This window comes from Lutra lutra, chromosome 5 (genome assembly GCF_902655055.1).
Source record: "Lutra lutra chromosome 5, mLutLut1.2, whole genome shotgun sequence".
Lineage (NCBI taxonomy): Eukaryota > Metazoa > Chordata > Mammalia > Carnivora > Mustelidae > Lutra > Lutra lutra.
The window spans coordinates 147,010,891-147,035,460 of record NC_062282.1 but is presented as its reverse complement, the minus strand read 5'-3'; the positions used below and the strand labels follow the sequence as shown (position 1 = coordinate 147,035,460).

Sequence of the window (24,570 nt, the reverse complement as noted above, 5' to 3'; positions counted from 1 at the left end):
AAGGAGAGCGTGCTTCTGGTATCCTACATTCCTTGCACGTTCAAACCATAGAACTATTTCCTTCTCTAGCCGGATTCTCCAGGCTCAGAACACATCTCAGGAGCAAATCCTAGCCTGGCCGACTGGTGCAAGGACCCTGGGCTGGAAACGGGTGGCTGCTGAGATTTGCAAAGGAGGAAGAGGGCATTTGGTCATTGTCAGAGACGGAGCAGAAGTAAGCATTCCCGTCTTTCTCCTGCAGAGAGCTGGCAAGAGGAGCACTCTGCGGCTTCTTGCTTCTTCCCAGCCTCCCGGGCTCTCCCTCTCCCCCACAGGGAGAACAGGTGTATTTCCTGTCCTCATGCCCCTCCAACCACTGGGCTCTGCCTGGAACCTACTCCATTCTGGGCTCCTGTCCCTCATTCACCTGTGCTGCCCCTGGCTTTTTATGCAGTTAGAAACTTACAGCACTAATGGGAACATTCCTTCTTTTTCTTCTACTTTTCTTTTCTTTTTTTTTTTTTTTTTTTTTGGTCTTTTTAACTACAGAAAAGCAGGAGGTACCTGTGTGTCCTTCACCAAGGAATATATTTTTAGATGGCTTCCAAATGCATTCTTTTTTTTTTTTTTTTTTCCTTTCCAAACTCCTAGATTTATTCTTGGAAGCAACCCCGCTGCTGACTTGACTTCTCTTCTTGGCTGTGCCTAAGAGGACGTCTGAGCCAGAGTCCGTTGTTACCTGTTTTATGATGGGGAAGGACACACAGTTCTACTTTGCAAAAGAATACTGAGCTTATATGGAATGCCCTTGTTTCAACTCCCAGTTGCTGTAGGTGAGGAACTGTGGACCAATTTTCTACTCACTCTAAGGTTTCTGGACATGGATTTAAGGACCTTAAGCAAATACACAAAACCCCACAATATGAGTTCATCACTCCCTGCTTTAATATCTTTGATGGTTTTGACACCAAAGCCCAGATTCTTCAGCCCTCCTTCAAAGGTCCTTCATGATTTAAGAGCAGCCAAATTTTCAGGCTCCCACATGTTCCACCATGACCATGATCATGACCAGGACACCACCTTGCACACCACCTTGTATCCTTCTGCCAACACCGGCTTCCAGCCAGTGTGCACCCTCTTCACCCAGGGAGGCCCTCCGCTGGGAGCTCACCTGTGCTCCATCCTGGTCTCCCAGGCACCAGCATGCCTCACAAGTGAAGTTCACAGCTCCCGTCTGTGTTCCCATGCTGGGTATTCATCCCTTTACCCGGACATTTAGCTAGGTGCATTTTAACTGTTTACTCAGGTCTATCTTCCTTGAGTGTGAATTCCCCGAAGAAAGGGGCCACGTTCCTATTCTTAAATTTAAATCCTAAGGATTTAGGAATATCCGATGAGTAAAATGAACAATTTCGCAAGAGCTGCTGCCTCTTTGGCACTGGAAAATTAGTGCTTTTTCAATGGACACAGGTCTCTCCATCCTGAGCTGGCAGGAGGTTTGGGGAAGGACTTGCCCCTATTGTCCTTCCCTTGCCTGGCTCTCTGAGGGCCAAAAGGGCCAGAATTCCAGGGTGTTCGCTAATGCCTCTCCTGGTGATGCGTTTCCTGTTCCTAGCTAAAGAGAACTCTACGCCATTGTGTATTCTTTATTTTTTCTCTCTTGGAGGACAGGAAGTTGGGAGCAAAGACTTTGCTTTCTGGTGTAATTATTCTATAATTGTTCTATCCCCTCCCCCACTGCCTCTTGTCCTTCTTGGCTCTTGCCCTCTGACATATGTTTTAGAGATGGAGTGGTGCTTTCATATCTGAGCCTTTCCCCAAAAGCCGTGTCACATCCCTTTGGAAGCAGGTGGAGTATAAATAATAAATTAGGGAGGAACATACGATCCAGTGCTCTTCTGACGCTGCGCGGGGGCCTGGCCTGCTAAAGCAGGGCGGGGGGGTGTGATGCCACCCTGTTTGTGGGGGTGTGCTCCTGCCCCCCCTGGGGAGCACACTCTGAATTCTTGGTCATAGGAAAAAAGAGGTCTCTCAGGGTTCCTATGCTCGCTAGCCAAGGGACCAAGTCCCTTGGCTGTGTTACTCTCCAGAGCATCTCTCGCAAATCCCAGAGAAGGGGTTCTGTGCAGGCTGTGAATTCATCTTTACTGCATGCTGTCCACCCTGACTTGCCTGCCAGGGGCTGTGTAGGAGATTTTGCAAAGGTGGGGTGATGAGAAAATGGTTATGACTCAGAACGACCCGTATGGTTTTACATACAGCATGGAGGTGGGGTCAGGAGCCCCAGCCGAGAAACCCGTTCTCTACAGGGTGGCATAAACAGGACGCTGTTTGAAGTTGGGGGTGAGGACACATTCATCAGGGCTACGTTACATGCGGATAAGTAAGCATGTGGAACTTGCCAAGGAGAAGTGAAAAACAGAGCGTTGCGATGGCGTTTCTTTACCTACTTTAAAACTGTCATAACTCTGGGCGCCAGGGTGGCTCAGTCGGTTGAGCTCCAACTCCTGGTTTCGGCTCAGGTCATGATCTCAGGGTTGTGAGATCGAGCCCTGGCTTGGGCTCCGCACTCAGTGGAGAGTCTGCTTGAGATTCTCTCTCTCCCTCTGCCCCTCCCCCCACAGCTTGCTCTGCCCCCTCCCCGCAAATGATAAAGGACTGATCACAGGAAGCAGACCTCAAACAAGAGTAGGAGCTTGCTGAGAAGTCCATGCAAGGCTCCTGTCTCTGCTGTTAGGGCCTGGTCACCATAGGGCAGTCGGGAAGACAAGCTGGCATGGAGCTGGTGAGGAAAAGGACACACTGGGGAGAAGCAGCGAGGATAAGCTGGAATCCATGAGAACCAGCTAAAACCAGTGTCTGACTCTCAGCATCTTGTGACCTGCCAGAGAGGCTGGAATTCCATGCTAAAGGGCCCCACAGGCAGAGGCATCTGGCCCGTGGCAGGGGAAGTTGACGTTGCTTCAGGACTGGTCAGTGCCCCAAGCTGATCACAAGTAAGAGCCCCGTGCCCTTGACAATGACCTTCAAAGCATAATAACTGCTGTGTTACTTCTACCTTCTAATTTTTTCTCCTAGTCATCCATAACCTGGAACCATACAAGAAAGGGAATTGGGGGAAACTACAGGTCTGGCTTAGCTGGGTTGATGGAGTTCAAAGGGATGCCTTACTTCATCCCTAGAACAAGTTTTACCAGTTTGGAAGACAAGAGGTTTAAAACTGCTCCTAATGCACCTAGAAAAAGAAATGAAGAAAACAGGGAAAATCCATGGGAAAAAAGAGAAAACATTCTCTTTTTTTCCCCCTAAGCCCACAAAAAGTTGCTTAACTTTACTAACGTTCAGGAACATGGACACTAAAAACAGTGAGACTTTTTACCCATGAGGTTGACCAAACTTATAAAGAGAGAGGCCTTCCAAGTGTGGTGAGCAGATGGGGAGAAGGGAAGTCACATTTGATTGTTCTAGACTGTGTTCCTCCCCATTTTTTTTTTTTTTAAGATCTTATCCATTTATTTGAGAGAGAGAAAACAGAGCGAGAGTGTACAAGCAGGGGGAGGGGCAGAGGGAGAAGCAGCCTTCTCACAGAGCAAGGAGCCCGATACAGGACTTGATCCCAGGACCTTGAGATCATCACCTGGACTGAAGGCAGATGCTTAACTGACTCAGCCACCCAGGCATCCCAAAATTCATCTTTTTTAAAATGAGGGATTTGGGACTCAGTGAGATTAAGTCATTTTCCCCCCAAATGCCCCAAGCTTTTCAGTGCCCCTTCTTGAACCCCCAAATCAGACTCTGCTCCCACTTTCTGTCCTTAGATGGCACGTGAGAAGTTCTCCAGAGGACAAGATGACGACTGATCTGCATGGAGTCTCCTCAGAGCCCAGGTATGCTATGATCTGGCCAGGCAGGATCGCTTCCAGGCCTCCCCTGACATCAGCCATCCCAGCCATCGATTCCCACCCCTGGGCTCTTATTGGGATAAGAGCTCAGCTCAAGGCTGAGCCTCAGAGAGGCTGGTCAGTTTCTGCCAAGCATGTGCATAGGGAGGTGAGGTACTTCAGAAGCTCAAGCCACCGTTGTGAAGTGGCCACTGTAGCCTCACGTGTAGATGCTAGGAAAGCAGCACTCTCTGGGACTACATCAAGACAGGGCACTGGAGGCCAAGGGCCCCCAGATGGACTCAGAGAGCACCCTGCTTCTTGACTTTCTATGTTCTGAGTTCCAGGCTCTTGTGAGCCCAGTGAACTCTGGCAGCCAGTATGTGTGATAACCCCATGTCCTGATAACAAACTGTGATTGTACTTAACTGAAGCTTGACGACGTGTCATGTTAGTTTGGTGCGAAGTTGCACCCTATGTCCAGAAGGTTCAGTGCCCCCTGATTCACCAGTGTTCTGTGCAAACTGCCTTAATCACCATGCCTTCCAGAAGATTGGCAAGGATGATTTAGCTGAATGATGCTGCCTGTGGTCCCACTTGTTCTAGACGCATTACAGCGGCTCAGTGGGTAGTTTCCGTTTCCCATCTCACCTCCTCGTGTGCCGACACGCGCTCTCCCTCTCATACAGCGCTGGTCCCGGTCCTTAGGGGATGTGGATCTTCTACCATCTCCGTATTTGGAGAAGTTTTGGGCTCTGAAGCCTGAGCCTGAGCTTTCCGGAGTACATCTGCTGAGGCGTGAGTACTCACTACGGAGGGCATCTTTCTTTTGAAGATTCTGGGGAAAAGCCTTTGGTCTAGCTTGGGCCACCTGTCCCCTCTTGTTTCGGGGAGAGTAAGCAATCTTAATGTATGGCCCCATCAAGATCATAACAAAGGGGACGCCAACTCTCCAAAAGACAAGTGGGATGATGCTGTTATTAAAAAAAAAAAAGGAAACATGACCTCCAAATGTCCACCTTTTAAAAAAAAAAGATTTTATGTATTTATTTGACAGAGAGATCACAAGCAGGCAGAGCAGCAGGAAGGGGTGGAGGAAGCAGGCTCCCTGCTGAGCAGAGAGCCCGATGCGGGGCTCAATCCCAGGACCCCGAGATCATCACCTGAGCCCAAGGCAGAGCCTTAACCCACTGAGCCAGCCAGGCGCCCCTTCAAATGTCCACCATTTCCTGAGGCTTTTGTGTGTATCCTCTGCTCATTTTCCCCTGGGTCCTTACCATACCAAGGCAAACGGGAAGGTTACTTTGTTCTCTCCCCATGTGTTGCACTGTATTCATTTCAGTCCAGCTCCACCTGCATTAAAAATGTGTAGGCTGGGGTTGTAGGGTCCCTCCAGGGCCTGCCACGTCCTTTCGCATGAGCTGGATCCCATGAAGCCCTCAAGATGACTGACCATCATGCCTGTCAATCTTCTGTTGGTTTGGCATCTCATGGTTTTTTGTTTTCATTTTTGTTTTATTTAAGATTTTATTTATGTATTTGAGGGAGAGAGCGCACACAAGCAGGGGGCGAGGCAGAGGAAGAGGGAGAAGCAGTCTCCCCACTGAGCAGGGGGCCCCATATGGGGCTTGATCCCAGAAGGCTGGGATCATGACCTGAGCTGAAGGCAGCTGCTTAACCAACTGAGCCACCCAGGTGCTCTCATGGTTTTTTATCTTAGTGAAAAGTCTTTAGGTTCTGGGTTTCCCTCCTCCTTCTTGGACAACTGTCCCATCCCAGTAAGTAATCCCATTAAAGGTCATTATTAAGTGTGTTTCAAAGACCCTAAAGACTTATACTCATTCTCCTCAAAGATCCTGAACAAGACACAACAGTATTGTCTTTAGCTTGAAGAAGTTTCCTCCGGGAATAGCATGCTTACCCAGACTCAGTGATAGTGAAGAAAGGGTATGGGGGGTCTGCTGCCACTTCGAGAGGGGGTCCATTACCAACAGTCCTCTGGCCCCACCACCTTCTCTGGGCTCTCCCCAGTTCTTTGCACAGATGTGGGGAGAGAGTACCCACGAGCGAGAACCTTCGCAGGAGGCTGAAGCCCCCTCCTACCCTTGTCCACCCACAGACACATCCCAAACTTCTTTAAAACAACATGATGATTTTCCTCTTCGATTTTTGAACAAGTGAAACTTGAGGCTCAGATGCCTTATTTATTTTAAAATCAGACTTAACTCCTTCCCACACAGCCCAGATGTTCCTTCACTTTTCCTATTTTGATTTCCTCTTGACATGAGGGATGAATGATAGAAACTGGGGCCACCGGAGGTGTCCCTGGAAACAGCCGTGAGCTCCTTGAAGGATTCCTGACCTGCAGACTCCCCCCATCCCTTGATCCAGAGTGTCCCTGCCACCTCTCGACCCTGGTGATCTTGCCTCTGAACTTGGGAAATGGGTAAGCCTGCTAATTCAGGCATCTTTGGCCAGCCTCCATACCCTGCCACATCACAGAGACGGGTGAAGTTCCAGAATAAAAATAAACCTAAAATAAACAGTATTCGAAGACCTTGAAACAGATTAGTTTAGACTGGGTTTGAAAAAGAGTGGGTTGGCTTTCTCCCCCCTCCACCCTTTCCTTTAATGTCTTCGTGGGAATTTGTTGTTGTTGTTGTTTTTAAGTGATAGAGCAAAAAGTTCAAAATCTCTTCCTTTAATTTCTTACTTCAAATTGCTGCAGAGAGTAATGAAGGCTCAACTTGGCTCCGATATTTTTCCTTGGTGTAGAGCGGGCGCTCGATTAACAAGAGGACACTCAGCCTGCTGGGGACCCGAGAGCTTCTCTACCCTTCTTGCTTCCACCGCAGGGAGAGGGAGAAGCAGATATTAAACACCGTTCCGAAAAAAAAAAAAAAAATTAAATAAGTGAAGACGAGTCCTGGTCCTTGAACTACCTCTAAGAGATATCGTGTTACATTTTTTCAGGGTTTCCTAGGAAACCGGTTCCGTGTAAAAACGTATTCTTTGTCTTCTGCTCTTTGCAAAATTGTTTGAACCATCATATCTCATAAAAGGTGGCTTCACAGGCAATTTGAACAGCATTTAAAAAAAAAAAAGTTTAATCTGCAGTTTGCTGCACCAACGAAGGTGATACACCTTTATCGGAGGCTTGAATGCCTGATTGTATTTGCTGCAAACGGATAAGATTATGCCATTATTTCTGAAGCGGCTGTGAAATCAAATCTTGTTGTCTTTTCCCCCTCCGAATCCTGAGTCTCCCCCCGCCCAACACACCTAAGTTGCACTAAAATATCTCCTAAAATAGTTTTAGGAGATTCTTATCAGCACTTACACAGCAAAGCATCAAGGAAGGGAGAAATAAACCCCTCCCTCTCTCTCTCTCTCATATTTAGCACGCATGGGCTTGGTCTCCAGAGCGGAGACATTGTGTGTCCCCAGTGTCACCCCCCACCAGGTCAGAATCCCACCAGGCCCTTTCTGCTGCCATGGGTCAGCTCTGATGTATATTCCACTACCCCTGCGGATTCAGCGGGTGTGATGGTTTTGCAAACAATGGGGTACTTGACGGTGCACTGGGGCAGGGAATCTCAAGATGGGTAAGGTTTTAGGGTGTTGGAAAGTTTGATGGCTTTTAACATTTGAAATCTCAGCTCCTAACTTTACGTCCTATGTGAAAAGCCCCCAGAAAATAGGAGGGGCATGTCCGCAGCATCCACACAGACGCGCCCCTATGAATGTGTGGGGGATGGGCTGCACATCGCTGTCTGGGTTGTTGCTAAGGGCTTAGTCTGCTTACCGTCCTCGGTGTCATTAATATGGGGTTCCTATGGTGTTGGCTTTCTCTTGGTTTCTTATCTTTTTTTTTTTTAAAGATTTTATTTATTTATTTGACAGAGAGATCACAAGTAGACAGAGAGGCAGGCAGAGAGAGAGAGAGGAGGAAGCAGGCTCCCTGCTGAGCAGAGAGCCCGATGTGGGGCTCGATCCCAGGACCCCCAGATCATGACCTGAGCGGAAGGCAGGAAGGCAGGAAGGCAGAGGCTTAACCCTCTGAGCCACCCACTGAACCACCCAGGTGCCCCTTTCTCTTGGTTTCTTACAGGCACTCTTGGTCGTGTTAAAAAAGCATCCCCTTGGCCACCTCACCTGATCAGATCCAGGATGATTAACAACACCAGCCATGCTTTCACCCAAATGTACATTATGGGTCCACCAGTTACCAGTTCCCCGAATGTAGGAAAATTCTTCAGTTTCTCTGTGCTTCAGATGCCTTATCTTTCAAATGCACGTAACAAAGGGTAGGATTCTCATCAATTAAAGGAGCTCATCCTGGTGCCGGGCTTGTGCTGGTGGGCATGGGGTCCATGCTGCGGCTCTTAGGACGATCATGGTGGTAATTTTGTTTCTGTATGGATGAATTGTGGTACACCTACTATATATAGTTCCTGCCCTTGATATGCTAACAGCCAAATGGAGAAGGAGATCTTTCCAATGCATGGTGGTACATATTAGAGACTTTGATGCATGGGGTACTTTGGGGGAGGAGAGAAGGAGAGCCCCATACTGCCTGGGAGCGCAGGGAAGGCTTGCTGGAGGCTGGGTTCCTAAACCAGGTCTTGATATAGCACATGCACTGGCTGATTGAGTTTTATTTTTGTAAAGTGTGTCTATTCATGTATGCACGCATTTATGTGTCTATAGCACGTTTGCACCATGCAGTGAGATGTATGTGTTCTTCTGTGTGCAGAATGGGGAAGCCTGCTGATTTTCTACAGGATCCGTTCCCCCTTGTGTCTTTAAAGTAGTGCATGAGGGCACCTGGGTGGCTCAGGAGGTGAAGCATCTGCCTTCAGCTCAGATCCCAGGGGCCTGGGATCAAACCCTGCATCGATCCAAGGACACCTGGCCTCAGGTCTGGTGGCCATGGGCATACACCTCATGGACAAACGGGGTGAGTGACCTTTCAATTTTGTCCTTTGCAGTGCATTCTGGGGTCCATTCTGGAGACCAGAGAGTCTGGCCCGGAGGGAATAGTTCAGGCCGAGCAGATAGGAAGAGTCCTTAGGTAGGAGGCAGAGGGCCTATTTAGTGAGGGCACCCCCCTGTCCTCCAGAGCCCGGGCATCGGGCGAGGGAGGAGGAGGAGAGCAGCTCTCAGGTGCTGAGAGGCCCCCAGCCCCCGCCGTGCAAACATCCTGTGGCTGAGGGGGTTACGTGTGTGACAAAGAGCCAGACTCTCAGGCCAAGCTCGTCTTCTGTTTAACCAGGTCCGGCTGGCTGCTTTTGTTGGCAGATGAGAATTTAGGAGAGAGAGAGAAAAAAGAGACATTTTCATTATCAGCAGGATGGGGACTTCAAGTCATTTATTTAATTTGAAGATTTTGAGGACCGGATCTTGGTTTGGAATGCCAAGCCGGAGGAGGAGGACACAGCGCGATATTTGAGTTTTCCAAGTGCTGGTAAACATTCACCTCGAGTGACTTTTCCACACTCCTGTGAGGCAGGCAGGGCAGCCATAACTTAAATCGACTTTGCAGATGAAGCAAATGAACCCAGGGAGAGTTTGAAAGACCGCCCCCACCAGAAACACAGAGGCCAGCTCGACCGGAAGCCAGGCCCACAGACTCACAACATGGGTGCTTCTGTCCAAGCTCCTTTGTGTTGTGAGAAGCAAAAACTCTAAGTTGCCAGAGTAGGGACAACTGTTCCTAGGATCCTCTGGGGGCTGGCCTTTGGACAGGGGAGCTGGCTTTGGGGTATATCACCCTCATGGTATTCCCCCCCCCCCCCCCCCCCCACTGAGCCCAGTTCTTCCCTGGGCCCAGGCTTGTCTGCTGCTCTGGCCAAATAATTAGAGAGGATCTTTCTGGGTCACTCTTTCCTGAGGACAAAACAAGCCCTTTGGTTTCTCGATTAGAAAGCTCAACAGATTGAGTGACAAGGAAAAGTTTTTGATCTTGCTCTTAGAGTCACCTAATTAAAACAAAATGCAGATGCCGAACACCTAGTAATTTTCACCTCACTTACTTGGGATCCAATTACAGCCCTTCCCTACTGACTTACACTGTTTAAATTACAAAGTCAGGAGGAAATATGACTATTTACCTATTTCTGTTTATACATATAAGTCTAACACATTATCTTTTCTCTCCAACCAAGAAATGTGATCACAGGTCTTCTCTTCACCCTGGAAACAGAGGGGGATGAATCCTGGTCCTTAAATAAAAGTAAACACCAGTAAGAACTGAATTCAGCCAATACCTGGGTCCAACTTCAATAGACAGCTCTGTTTCCCACACCAAAAAATGTATCCTTTCCCCAGGATTGTTCTAGAAGGCAGGTCTTTTCTGTTCAGCACGACTTCAGCATTTGGTGTGGTCCTGGAATGCATGCTTTGGCATAGAAAACTCCCTTTTCAGAGTCAGTTGGTTATTGACTGGCACCCTTCAGATCAGGGAAAAATCAAATGTTTCTAAAGGCTTGCTGCCTTTCCTGAGAACAGAATTGAATAGGTAGCCCTGTGTAGCAGTTGGAATTACATGTAAATTTTCTACCAAAGTTAGCAAAGTTAGTGGCAACCCAGCCTAAAATGCATTTTTGTGTCCTGGGAAAAGGCTTTGTGGGAACAGGGCTTCTATTGGCAAACAAGCAGAGGAACCCAACAACAACCAACCAACCAAGCACAAGCAGAAAGAGGACAATGGAGTTCTAAAAAGAACGGCCATTTTCCTCTCCCACTGAGTGATGTCTGTGTGTGGTTTCCTCTCATGGTGGCTGGTGGAAGATGCTGGCTTCTTCGCAGCACTGCAGAAGAGTTCTGTGTGGTGACTGGCTGGGCCATGCTGTCCCCCAGGCAGGAGGGAGGCCCGGTGTCCCATTGCGGAGAAGATGGTCCTGTCTCTTCTGCACTGAGGCACTCATACCAAGTAGCTTATTAATAATGGGAGGGCCAGTCTGCGGCCATAGCAACATGGAATATGGACAGTGATATGGAGGAGGAAGATACATACCGAGGGAGAGGCAATCTCTATCTTCTGTCTCTTTCTGGGCGATTTTGCTAGGTCGCCACCAACTTATCCCACCATTGACACCAGAGAGGAAGTCTTGGTGTCGAGTTGGTACCCTAAGTGGCTGATGGTGCCAACTTGAAAAGACAACAGTGATATTTCTTACTTATCTTTCCTTTCACACTTTCTTTACCTCCATCTTCTGTGATGGGAAGGGTGAGCAAATTCTTTACCCTTGCAGGTGTAGGGCTCCTCTTCTCTGTTCCCAATCAACCCTGTGTTCTCTTAGACGATTCTTAAACTTCTCTTGTGATGTGTGCAGCTTGAGTAGGATGAAGAAGCTATAAAAGCTGGCCTTTCACCTCTTTTTTGGTCCACTGAGAGTCTGTGTCAGTGCCCCAGAAGTGGCAGGGTGCGTCTCAAGAAGGGAGGTCGCTGAATTTGGCTTCGGCTCTCCCTTTTCCTGCTTTGTGGACAGTTCCTAATAACACGGCAGGCCTCAGGACTTTGCAGACGCAGGAAGGAAGAGATGTGTTCTTTAATGCTGGAAAAATCTTAGAGCACAATGCCCTTAAAATAGAACGTGTGTGCCTAGCCTTTATTTTGGGGCCTTTATATTGTTGTAATCATCTCTCCTGGGAAATGCTGTGGGAGGCTTTTCCCCTTTGGTGAAGCCGAGTGCTGGTGTAACCTGAGGTGTCCCCAAGAGGGTTGAGGGAGTGACATCAGCTCACAGGTTTTTGAAACATTACTACATTTTCATGGTGATCCGTGTTCCAATGGATTCCTTCTCTCCCAATCCCAGTCTCTGTAAACTGAGGACAATCATACATGGGATGACCTGCCCCCACGAAGCTGTGAGGAGAATCAAGCCATATCATGGACACAATTAGGTTGCAAACTGTAAGATGCTATCAAGGTAAATTGTCATCATCGCTGGCCATTGGAAGCCCTGCCTCCCTTGGGCGGTACCCTTCCCCTTCTAATGTCTTTGAAACAAACCTTAGCCTTACTGTTGAAATTCATGCTTTTGCACTATGCGTGCAGAAATTTCAGTATCCACACCAGAGAACGGACACTAAGTTTGCCAAGGTCGGCTCACATCCTTACCAACCCCATAACACAACGAGGGCAGTTGTCAACGATGAGCAGGAGAAAAGAGAGCGTTGTGCTCTCGACACAGATTTTCCATCATCTGGCTCATCCTAGGACCCCTGGGAATCCCGCCTGAATTTCTTTCATGTTGGTTTCCTGGCATTTGGTATTGTGTCCAATGTCACTTTCTTCCTTTTTTTTTTGGCTGAAAATCGTCAGTGAGAAATGCTTCTGATTTCATGGTTACCTATTTTTCCCCTTCATTAGCATCCCCTTATTTGGACCATTATTGTGGCCCATTAACAGGACCGATGACTTGCTCTGGGTATGTTAATGATTCTCAAGAGACTCTTCGATGTGAAAGTGTTGAGAAGAATGAGAAAGTCGCTGGCCACCTGAGTTTATTGTCAGCGGAGCTGGAAGGGGCCTGTGTCCAGGCACCTCTGCTTCCGTCCCTGAGGCTGTTGTTGACGACAGTTTATTTTTTACCAGAACGCGCTCAGGCGAAACCCACATTTTACCAGGAAAGGGGGCAAAAGATCTTCCAAAGGGTCCCCCTTCCACAAACACGGGCTCTGACCACTGGGACGTTTTGGGTATTAGACCCAAGAGGAGAAAGCCTCGTGATAAGCATTTGTGGGTGCTTGTCTGTGTGGACGTGTTTGCAGAGGGGGATGGGGAACTCCCCACGACTCAGCTGCCTCTCTTGATTTGCTCAAATTTCATTTCCATTTGCTAGAGGGACATCTGCACATTTTTCTGCCCAGCCACATTTAATGCACATCAGTGCAGCCCAGCCCTCTGTGGAGGTCACCCACCCCCCGCCCCCAGGCATCCCCGGGGGCTTAGAGCTGAGGAGACACAATACTCTAAATGGAATATTGAAGATCCCCATCTGTCTGGCAGTCCCGATCAATAAATGGGAGCCCTTCCTTCCCGATTCTGTGCAAGAGACACGTCACCACCCGGGGTTAAGACAAGCGTGAGATGGGGGTTTCTAAGGGTTACCGAGTGCACACACCCAGCTGTCACCGTGCTCAGCCAAGACGAGGATTATGTCCTTAATCATGTTATTTTGTTACGGAGGCGTTCTTTTAAATTCCCCTCGCCCCTTTCCCTCGAGCAGAAACATGCCAGTGCCTGACTTTGTAGGTGCCTTCTGGATACTTCTACGCTCAACTTCCTGTATGACTTTTTTTGAAAGAGCTTTTGTTCGGGCAGTTCAAACGTAGGCACTGGGGTTCCGGGGCCATGCTTTGTGTGGCTTCTGCCAACTTATAAGGCTGAACTACGAGACCTGTTTGGTTTGGGTTTCCTTGACACGGCGGTTAAGAAAAGCTGTCGGTCTCAGATGCCAGCCGTGGCCCCTTCGGCTGCCTAGCCCGTTGGCTGTATTGGGACAGCCACCCCTTAGGGCCTGCGGTCTAAAAGCCCTCAGCAGAAACCGCTCACCCTGCCACCAGCAAGCAACAATCAAAGAGTTGGGTTATCTGAGGCACTTCTTGAGTCTGAGCGAGGAGATCCCGGGGGCCCCAGCGAGAATGCCGGCTGCACCTGTCTGTTCTTGTCACCCCTTCACCAGACCGGAACAAAGCTGACTGCGGCGAGAGCCACCGTTGCGGGTATCTGGTTGCAATGCAGGGATGGTCTGGCTTCCAACCGGTCTGATTCTAGCTCCAGCCCGCCCCCTCGACTCAGCCCTCAAGAAGGCATTTGGGGGGCTCCACCCGGGAAGGGGGAGGCGTGTTCTAAGGGCTGCGGGGGTGTGGGGGAGGGGTTGGGAAGTGTGTGTGGGGGCTGTGTTGAGTTCTTCCTAGCTAGTCTTGCTCTAATGTTATAAATGAATGCGGGTATGAGACAATGAATCTGTTCTTGGAAGAGCTGCTCTCCCACCAGCTCTGGGATCACCGGCAAATCCTTTCATTCCCTGGATCTCAGCTTCCCCCCTTAAAAAAAAAAAAATAAATAAATTCAGACGAGCTGTCGGTCATTCTTTCAGTTTTATATTTGGCTGGAGCCAGGCAGGGCAAACCCATGGATCACACAAGGGGAAGGAAGGTCTTTGGTTTGGCAAATTGGGGGGACGGTCACAGAGCTGATTCGGTTCAGTTTCTTAAAGAATCTGAAATCAGGTGAGGAGTTATTGCTCGTGGTGCTCCTACCTACTCGGTGTGCCGTTGGGCACGTTGCCCCGTCACCGCAGCCTTTCTCTGGACCAGTCCATTTTCCACATTGCTGCCCGGTAGCTTTCTAAAGCACAGACACGGGGGCACCTGGGTGGCTCAGTGGGTTAAGCTACTGCCTTCAGCTCAGGTCATGGTCTCAGGATCCTGGGATCCAGCCCTGCATCAGGCTCTCTGTTCAGCAGGGACCCTGCTTCTCCCTCTCTCTCTGCCTGCTTCGCTGCCTACTTGTGATCTCTCTCTCTCTCTGTGTCTAATAAATATATAAAATCTTAAAAAAAAAAATAAAGCACAGACACATGGGGCTTCTGCGTCGTGTACTCCAGAGGCTCTCTGCTGCCCATTCCGCTCAATTCCCAGCAAACGGTAACCAGCCCCTTCCTTGTCTCCCCTTTCTCAGCCTTGCTTCCAGCAGCTTCTCTCATAGACCCTGCTCCAGGCCTGATAAACCTTTTGTCTCTCAATGGCAGCGCACCTGGCCACTTTGTACACGTCATCCCTTCCTCCTGGTCTAGCTGTCCAGAGAGCTCATTCCCTAAAGAACCACCCCAGGGGCGCCTGGGTGGATCAGTCGGTTGAGGGTCTGGCTCTTGGTTTGGGCTCAGGTCATGATCTCAGGGTCCTGGAATTGAGCCCCAAGTCGGGCTCCACACCAGCGTGGCAGCGTCCGCTTGAGATTCTCTCTCTCTCCCTCCACCCCTCCCTCCACTCACACGCTCTGTCACTCACAAATAAATCAAGCTTAAAAAAAAAAATAAAAGAACCAGCTCAAACGTAGTCTAGTGCTCCTCAACCTCTGGGCCACTCTCTCAGCACTTTGTTCCTATATCCTGGTGGCAGTTTCAGAGAGCCTGCCCATGTCTCCTTGTAAGTGAGGAGCCAGGAACTATATTCTAGACAGTTTCGTGCCTGACACGCCTGGCCCTCTGGGTGGGATTCCCGAAATGGAGCTGGAAATACCCAGAGGTAACTGCATCACTATAGGGGGGAACCAAGGCCCCCCCCGTAGCTTCCCACATGCAAGCTGACTTAAAACACTTAAAAAAAAAATGACTTCAGAGGGTCAAAAGTAAAATACTGAGGCTGAGGGCTTATTTAAATAACGGTTTTAAAAATACTCCAGAGGGGAAAAACTTATCTCGGCATTTCGCAATGCTAGTGCGCAAAATAACAGGGTTCCATCCCAATATGCCTCCACCCCAGTCTTCTGGGTAACAAGAGAGAAATGCTAACGAGGGGTGAAATCCCGCACCCTCCCGCTTATTAATATGTAAAAAGGCTTAAGTCACATCTGGGCAAGGATCTATTTTTAGTGGACCCTACATACTAAAATCCTAGCCTTGATCTCTTAAACTATCAAACCTGCCATAAATGTTTGATGATGAACAAGCCCATAAAAAGAAAATGCGGAAAATGAATGGAGGGAGTCAGTGCGTGCCCTGCCTTTTAATTACCGGTGGCTTCTGCTACAACCCAGCTCCAGGCTGGGGTACAAGGAGAGAAAACGCATCATAATTTGGGTTGGGAGTTGAGGGCTGGGCAGGGTGTAAGTACTGACCCCACTGTTGTTTATGCTCTGGAAACCAGACAGCGATGGGGAAAGAGTAGAATCCAACCCCAGGAGGGTGGGATTCAAAAAGGAAAAAACTAAGAGATAAATAAAAGCATTCAGGACACAAAGGGTAATGTAGAACAGTCTTGTTTTATTACTTTTAAGTAATAAAGAGCCTTTTCCTTGCTTTTTTTTTTTGTCTTTTTTTCCCTTTTTTTTTCTTTTCTTTTTTTTTCTGTTTTACAACATACATTAAGTCATGAATCAGATGTTACGGGATGTGGAGATGGAAGGAAAGTTGGTGACATCACAATATTTTTTACAACTTTACAACAAATAGAAATCTTGAGTTTGTTGCATCTACCAGTGTCTAGCAAGGGTGGAAAGCAAAGGCACACTCAGGTTTATGGACCCTCCCCCCACACGCAGTGGGGGTAAAAAAAAAAAAAAAGAAAAGGGAAAAAAATACTTAAATGTAAAAGACCAGCTCAATACATATGGGCATTTTAGGGAGAACACCACAAGTGATAAGTTGTTGGGAGGTAGGGACGCAGGATGAAAGTTTTGACACAGGTCTCCGTAACACAGCTGAGGCAATGAGGCCCACCCGTGGGGACACAAGAGTGGGTGCTGCCTGGTCAATACTCTTGGGGGACAAGCTTCGGGGAGAAGGGAAAAAACGATGATCTGTTTCTAGAAAAGACTTCTTCGCGGTTTCAGGGGTACAGAGTTCAGGGGATGTGAACATTGATTCCGCTAACAAAAGAGAAGAGAAGCATAACAACACAAAACAACAGAAACCTACCCTGAAGAGCAGCAAAGCTGCGAGGGAGGTTTGCAGGAACGCGAAGCTAATACGGGAGTCCTCAAGACACACCTAGTCTCACTCTGATTACAGAGGTACCACTTTTGCACCAGCCAACTCAAAATTGTCCCCAATCGTCTTTCTTGAAAAGATTTTTTTTCCTTTTTTTTCTTTTTAAAGACAAGACTGAACCCAGAAGATCAAACTGGAAATAAAAAGAGACAAAGAGGCCACCAAATATACTGTTTAACTGTTTAAAAACACAACGACCCCAAACAATGCTCACTGTTTACATTCTGTTGACAGTTCTTTTGTTCATGATAAACAATAGTCCCCTCTGTGTCCTCGAGCTAATGAGAACCAAGGGGGGGCAAACACCCCCCCACCCCGCCCCTGTACAAACAATAACAACAAATGGATGAAAGAAGTTTGTTAAAAAATTAAAAAAATCCTCTGCCCCAGTCAATGTTTTTGCAGCATCCATTGTGGTTGGCTTTGTACTTGGGAGTTACTGTTCCATCACAGCACGGACCAGCCCGCCTGCATCTACCTCCATGTCATTTCTTTGTGTGCTGAGCCCACAGCTTGGAGACACTCCCAGGTGCCCAGCAACTGCGCACACGGCATGTTCTCCAGCCAGTGGACCCAGCAGAAATGAGGGCTGGGACGTTAGTCCCTTCTCCGCTGGTCAATAAGGATATCACCGTGTTGAAATGATCTGAGAATACCAGGGAAGCAGGGAGCTCTGGAGGGAGACAGGGTATTGCCACCTACCACACTGGTGTCCATGCTGGGTAGCACGGCCAGAGGGTGGTTGGAGTTGGCACTAGAAGGAAGTGTGAATTGGAGGGTGTGCTGCCGCCTAGCTCTCCCAGGGGGCAGGCTTCTAACCACCACCACTGCATTCTTCTTCCATCTGCTAGATGCTAATCTTTCCGGAGGGCTGGAGTGGGGGTGGGGGGAGGGAGGGTCAAATAAATATCTGCATTTATTTCAAAAGGCGGGAGGAAAGTTTATCATAACGACAGTTTACAAGTGTACACAACTCAGGTGTAAGGCACAAATTTACATGTGGAAAAGAGGCTATTCACAGATGTAACCCCACGAAAAACCCGTGTGAGCAAACCATTAATTTATGCAAGGTAGCAGCCAGCATATTAATTAGTTCACGCCTTTAGTGGATTTTGTTTGCTGTCTCACATGCAAGGTGAAATGAGATGGGTATCACAAGCTGGTGCCTTCACAGAAAGTAAGAACCACTGACAAAGCCATGTTGGCAGCAACGGGACGCAGGACGTGTCATTCTAAAAGTTCCTCTCCCGGATGCTTTGTAAGTTAGGATCTGGAAGGACTTTTAAACTAATTAATTTTTTGCATGTTATGGGCCAGAGACCTGACCAGCAAATTAATGGGTTGATTCAAATAAATATTTCCCTCTCAACTTTTTCCTTTAGCTAGAGATCAGTCCAAACACAAAGCTCAGAATTGCAGCTCCAACTTATTTACTCAGTGAATTTATTGTAAAAATAAACTCAATTATTCCAGTTAATGGATTTCCCGTTAAATAGTTTAACTTTCAAGGGGCCTTTCTGAAGCGCTGTTCATAGGATGGTAGGTGGAAGAGTTCTTTCCTTAAGGAAAAAAAGGGTGAACAATAAATAAAGAGTTACTTGCGTTAACGGTCACGTTATTTCATTAAAAGAGAGGAGCAGAAATCTATGACATAGTTGCCCAACATGGCATTCATCTGCTAATAACAGAAAGCTGTAACACTGGTGGGCATTTCACAGTATCTGCGCATAGTAAACTTCTGCCATTGTTAAAGTCTGAGTTAGAATTACCAAGGAATTCTTTATTTTTAATTTTTTTTTGTCTTTTTAATTTTCATGATTTTTAAAAATGTGTTTTGTGTTTTGCCGGTGGAACGCCAGCCCTGGTGGGCAGCGCCCCGTGCAGTCCTGGACAACAGGTTGCAGTCATTGTTCCCCTGCAGGTGCGCACTGTGTGGGTGTGGGTGTGGGCGTGGGTTGTGGGGCGTGGGTGTGGGTGTGGGTGGGTGCGCGTGCGCAGGCACGCACGCATGCGTGTTAAGGTGGGGGGGTATGTGCTTTTGGCTCATGTTTGTGATGAGAATTCAAGTCTCTCGTGAGTCCGACCTGCTGCATGGCGTGAGGGGACAGTGAAGTCAGAGAATGGAGGTGAGTCCCGCGTCGCAAACCTTCACCCCACCACGTGGCCCAATTTTCCAGAGTCCCCCTGCGCCCCCGAGGGGGGGACCCAGCGTCCTCCGCGCCGCCGCGGCCATCTTGGTCTGGTGGGTACTCAGGCAGTGGAGGGCCTCGCCGAGCTGGGCGCGCGCCTGGCCGTTCCTGCTGGTTCGACACCTGACCCCTCCCCCTGGGATTATGTACACGCGTCATTGGGCTTCATGGATGTGGAAAGGGGGGCGAAGGAGGGTTTGGGGGGCACGTCCGGCTTTAGCGAGGGGGTGCGCTTCAGCCCCGACCTCGTCAGCGAGTTGTAGGCGTTGAGGCTGGGCTGCCGCGAAAGAGTCATGGCCTGGCCAGAGGGCTGCGCGCCGTGCACCTGGATCGAGTCCACCCTCTGCGGGGCGGGGGGCGGGTTGTCTCCCCGGCCAAAGCTCTGGTTTCTGGACAGGTGGGAGGAATTGGAGCAGTTAGTATTGTTTCTTTTGAGAGTGGTGGCCTGGTGGCTTCTCGTGAGCGAGTTCGTGGTGGGGTAGCTCCTCTTATAGTCAAGGCCGTAGGAGGAGGAGTGGTGCATTTCCAGCCGCTTGCTCAGGCCGTTCTGAGACAGGGAGGCTCCCGGAGGGCCCAGGGAGGCTTCCCGCTGGGGGACTTTGGGGGGCAGGCTGTCCAGGTTCTCCACCAGGTTCACCCCGTGGTTGGGGCTCTTGCTGCTGAGATGTTCCTTGATGGTCTTATACTCCAGGGTGGCGGCCTGGTCCTCCAGCGCCATCTGGGCCACCTCGCTCATTTTGGGCTGGTCCACGTACTCGTGCTGGTAGCCCTGCTGCGTGATGGGCAGGACCACCACGCTGGGGATGTGGCTGGGGGAGGCCCGCAGGTCCGTGGGGATCACAGGGGAGCCCATGGGGGGCATGTCCTTGGTGCAGGCGTTGATGAGGTTCTGGTTCCTCTCCCACTCGCGGCTGCCACGGCTGGGCTTCCGCTTCTGCTGCAGCGTCGGGGTGGACTCCGGGGTGGGCAAGGCCGCCAGGTCTAAGTGGTGCTGATCAGCCTTGATGAGCATCTTGGCCGTGTTGCCGGGCGTGGCGAGCTTGCCGTTGTGCATGAGTGGCGTGAGGATGGCCTCCGGCTTCGGATCTTTGGACTGGGTGTCCCCAAAGAGGCCGCTGAGCTTGGTGACGCTGCTCATGGAGCCCCGGCGCGAGTGGGTGAGCTCCTTCTCCTTGCGCTGCACGGCGGACACGTCCTTGCGCCTGTGGTCGCAGACACAATAGACGATGATGCCGGAGAAGACGGCCCCCATGACAAAAGCCAGAATGACCGCAATGGCCAAGAGGGTGACAGGGACGAGCTGGTCATGGCCTTTGAGGTAACTTTCCCGAATCACTCCTGCAATAGACATCGTATTGGGTGTTAAGAAGTGAAAGCACGCCGCGGGGCTTTATTTTTGTTTGGCGTTCACCCCGTTAATTAATAACAGTAATAAGTGACAATAGCACCTGTGCCTAACTTGTTTTGGGGCGCAGCTTGCCAGACATTAACTAATTAATCCTCTCCAAGTCGCCTCCCCTCCCCATGACATATGTAAATAGACTTCATTTGTTGCCGCCTTTGTGTTCTGAAAAAGTGCCTTTTTCCCTACCCCCTCTCTCAAGCATATGCTCTTTCTACTTGCTTCAGTCTGCGGAATAGGACAGTTTTCATTTACAGAATTTGTTCCCGCCCCCCCCCCCCCAATCTTTTCTCAGTCTTCCCCTCAGGAAATTGGGATAAGGGAGATACGTTGAGTCTGGGTGGTGGGTGAGCAAGAGGCAACAATTTTATGCCTGTTAAATGAACAAATGGCCCAGCGCTCCAGGGTTCCAGGGTCTTCTCTGCTGACTTTTTTGTGGGCACCATGGCCTCTATCTGGAGGAAAAGCTATGTGTGCATTTCAGGCAACTGGAAGAAAGACCTTGTGTGTCATTTATGGTGGGAAAAAAAAAAAAAAACAGCTAAAGCTCACATTACAAATGTTTATGCCAATTTTGTATCATCCTTCAAAAAACAAAAAACCAAAAACCCATGCACACTCAATTTCAGGTAAATATGCTGAATATTTGAACGGAGCTCTTCCCTTACTTGAACTGAAAGAATATTTAGAAAAAAAAAGACCATTTGGGGCCCTGGAGTGGGTTTGAGAAGTGTCAGGTCTCATTATTACGGCTAGAATTTGCTGTCACGGTGAGATTCTTCAGCAGAGCTAATCTCTTCAATTTAATAAAAATTATGTGACTACACCCGTCAATAATCTTACACTACATTAACCCAGAGGCTGTGTTTCTGAAGAAAGTTGCCTTCCCTGTTCCTGCTTAATCAGCCACCAAGCTGAGACTATAATCAAATGCAAACACTGAGGCTTTTATTTTTTTAATACCAAGTGAGAATACACATCACAATTGTCAGATCTTAAGTGCTTGATGCGGAGGCTAAAAAATAAAATCTCAAATACCTCAATTCCTGCCTCTGGAGAGTGGAAGAACATGAATACATTAGAGGCACTGCATGGGCTGAGGAAATGTAAACATTGTTCCTATTATGGAAATGATAGTAAGACAGAAAATGTACCTTCTCTGGTCTCAGGAGACACATTTTTCATCTGCTAAATCAACTCTTTCTGGAATATGTTTAATGTATTTTACTGGCAGATATCACTGGCACAGAATTAGAATGAAATGAAATAAAAACCTCTACCCCTTCCTAAACCCACAACACGCAGCCCTTCAACTTCTGCTGAAATGCTTCCTATGTCACAGCTGAGACCTTGAAGAAATGCAGCTTTGTCATAGGGTCTTTCTGCTAAAATATTTTGATTAGGGAAGCAATGGTTTTAAATCTCAGGTACCTTTGCCTGTGGGAGAGAACATTCTCTTTCTCAACAGTTCCTCCTCCCCTCGCTTGTGACATCACAGTTGGTTGCTGTGGAAATGATTGTCCTATGACAAAGGATTGCGACTTCAGGGGGAATAAGTAGAAGCAGTGAACATCGATTCTTTGATTAAACAATTGCCCTTGGTAATGAAGGGCAGGGCAGGGGATTCACCTCCCAGGGGGAAAGAGTGTGTAAGATGGCAAGACCTTGAATAATTTCCAAATGTGACACTTCTTAAATATTTCCAGATTTATCTTTATGAACTTTTTTTTTTTTTAAAGATTTTATTTATTTATTTGACAGAGAGATCACAAGCAGGCAGAGAGGCAGGCAGAGAGAGAGGAGGAAGCAGGCTCCCTGCTGAGCAGAGAGCCCGATGCGGGGGCTCGATCCCAGGACTCTGAGATCATGACCTGAGCCGAAGGCAGCGGCTTAACCCACTGAGCCACCCAGGCGCCCCTCTTTATGAACTTTTAAGGGGTAGAAATGGAGAAGCAAAAAAACAGCAGGAAATTAGGCTATAACTCACACCTTTTATAACCCGGAGCTTCCCAAACTGTCAGGTGTCTTGCTTTCAAATACGTTTAAATACCTAGTCACCAAGAAACTGTGCTAATGGAAATTTCTTCCTTAACTTTGCATTTCCTTGTTGTAATGCTAAAATAGCAACTGATTTTCTTTCAGTTTTGATTGTTTGGGGTTCTGTTGAAGATCATTTTTAACCGCCTATGTACAATGGCACAAAAATGTACACCTGTGAATAAAATGGGTTTAATTTCTGTCATTGACTTGGAGATCTCTGGAATCTAACCACAGGGTAGACCTCACCGATGAGGGTGTGGGGGGTACTAGGTAGTTTTTTCATGGCAGTGGGCATTTCAGATATCCCCTCCTGGCAATCACCTTCATGGGGACTGTGTCTTCCCAATAAGTGCATCCTTCGAATAACAGGTACCTACAGTTGACTTTGGTATTTTATGATTTAAATTCACCTCTCAGCTTAAGAGGAACAGAGAGAGAAAGCGGCTCAAGTACTTCATTTGTCTCATTCATCGTTTAATTGGGAAAACTGCAAAAATTTCAAGTTTATTCATGGCTTTTTTTAAACTTAAAGCTATTCATCTTTCATGTCTGAAGGTCCTTGACTATCTTAATCTCATGGAAACCACTTGCTCTTTCACTGGGTCAAACTTTTCTAGGGGATGACATTTGAGTTCAGGTTTTTGGCTGTTAACAAATCAAGTAGAATATGACCTTTGAGAAAAATGATGTTTCAAACAGTCCCCACACCCCCATCTCATTTTGTTATGTAAATAGTGCCCTTAAAAGCCTGCATCTCTTCACTTTTGATACATCTACCCCAAAGCAGGTGGCCTTCCCTCATTTGCTTGTGCAAATTCAGAAATCCCATGTACAGAGTTAGAAACAGATCAGAGATTAAGTTGAAAGCACAAGTCAGGAAGTAAGTTTTAAGTCATTTTTGGAAAATGCCTTCCAAACTTAAAGCTTTCTGCTTAAACCAGGAAAAGAGCAAAGGGGCATTCATAGAAATGATTAAATCAACTTTGTGACATTGGCCACTGTGAAGGATTGAACATAGTGGTCTTGTCAGAGACGTGGGGGGGCGGTGGGTGATGGTACAAGCAACACCAGAGATCTCCGTGGGCCTGGGGTCTTTGGCGCCCATGTACTGCTGGGTGACCTTTTGGCCCATCTCTGGGCCTCAGTTTTTTTCATTTGTGTTGTGGGGTTAATACACTTAATGCCTTACTGGGTTCTTGCAAGAATCAAATGAAATAACGAATAAGAAAGAACTTAAATGCTGTAGTTTGCTGGACAAATCTGTAGGTCAAAAGAAGCCACAAATGAGACCTGGTGGGCCAGCAGCTCATGGAGGGCTTAAGAGTTAACAGCTACAACCTCTCCATTTGGTTGCATTTGCTATGGGTCTCCCCGGGGAGGGGGACAGACCGTTCTTCTCAGCTCTAAGCCTTGTGCCGTCTAAATGTTGCCAAAGGGATTATGTTGAGGCAACATAAGGGAACATGTACCTCTGTCTCAGGACTGCCCATAGGTCCTGCATTTTGAAATAAGAAAAACAACAAAAGCAGGAAATGTTGAGCAGAATGCAGCAATTCTAGTTAGACGCCTACTGTAATAATAATACTGCATCTGGCCCCTTGAGGGTGGGGCCCTTTTTTTTTTTTTTTAATGCATTTCTAACCCTCACTGTCCCCAGGGCTCCTTAGTTGGGCACTTAATAAATGATTATTGGATAAATCGTTTTGCAATACATTGAACAGACATTTTCAAATGGGCCTCTAAACTTGGTGGGACATTTTTGCAGTAACCATAACCTTCTGAATTTGCAGAACCAAATTATATCTCCATTCACAGAACAGAATATAGTCATACTAACATCCATTAAACAAAAGAAGTCTATAAAGGTGCTCAGTATATGTTCAAAATAATAATATAAACTATTTCAAAAATGAGAAATTCATTCTGAGATAATTCCAAAGAGAGGATGAGGGTAGATGGGTTACTTGTAACTGGCTCGTCTGGTTGAGTTGAGTAATTGAATAATTTGAAATAAATACAGCTCTGCCAAGGGAGCTGGTTGAACGTCAGTGCTTCACAAGCTGCGTGGAAACTCTGGCAGGTGGAGGGGCTTTTGTAGGGGGGAAAGTCCCTCTCCAGGTATCTCCCCTGCCCCCCACCTCCCAGGGAGACCAGTAAGACCTGGTGTCTCTATCCTGGAGCACTGAAGTGCCTTCCTTTACCAACTCCTGGACCTTCAGCTCTCCGCAGTTGAAAATGGGGCATTATAATGAAAACAGTATCTGAAACATCCTTTGGATTGATTCATTAACCACCAGCTATTTCTCACCAGTCATGAGGTGCTAAATGGTTATTCTTTCTGCCTTCCTATTGCAGGA

At 48.0% G+C, this 24,570-nt stretch overlaps 1 protein-coding gene, 1 long non-coding RNA gene and 1 pseudogene across 5 annotated transcripts in view; 1 reads left to right on the top strand and 2 right to left on the bottom strand.

Moving 5' to 3' along the window:
- The first annotated feature begins 8,661 nt into the window (after positions 1–8,661).
- On the top strand, positions 8,662–13,670 carry LOC125100345 (uncharacterized). Its single transcript, XR_007127511.1, has 3 exons — positions 8,662–8,820; positions 9,136–10,175; positions 13,304–13,670. It is a non-coding gene; the product is annotated as an uncharacterized LOC125100345 (long non-coding RNA).
- A 2,166-nt stretch (positions 13,671–15,836) lies between these two features.
- LOC125099690 (uncharacterized) lies at positions 15,837–17,503 on the bottom strand (annotated as a pseudogene).
- The window catches only part of SEMA6A (semaphorin 6A), a 128,187-nt gene continuing 120,367 nt past the window's right edge, over positions 16,751–24,570 (bottom strand). For all 4 annotated transcript variants that reach the window (XM_047728980.1, XM_047728982.1, XM_047728981.1 and 1 more), the window contains one exon: positions 16,751–20,109. In XM_047728980.1, coding sequence (XP_047584936.1) covers positions 18,914–20,109 — 1,196 coding nt within the window. In that variant the 3' untranslated portion in view covers positions 16,751–18,913. The remainder of the gene's footprint in view (positions 20,110–24,570) is intronic.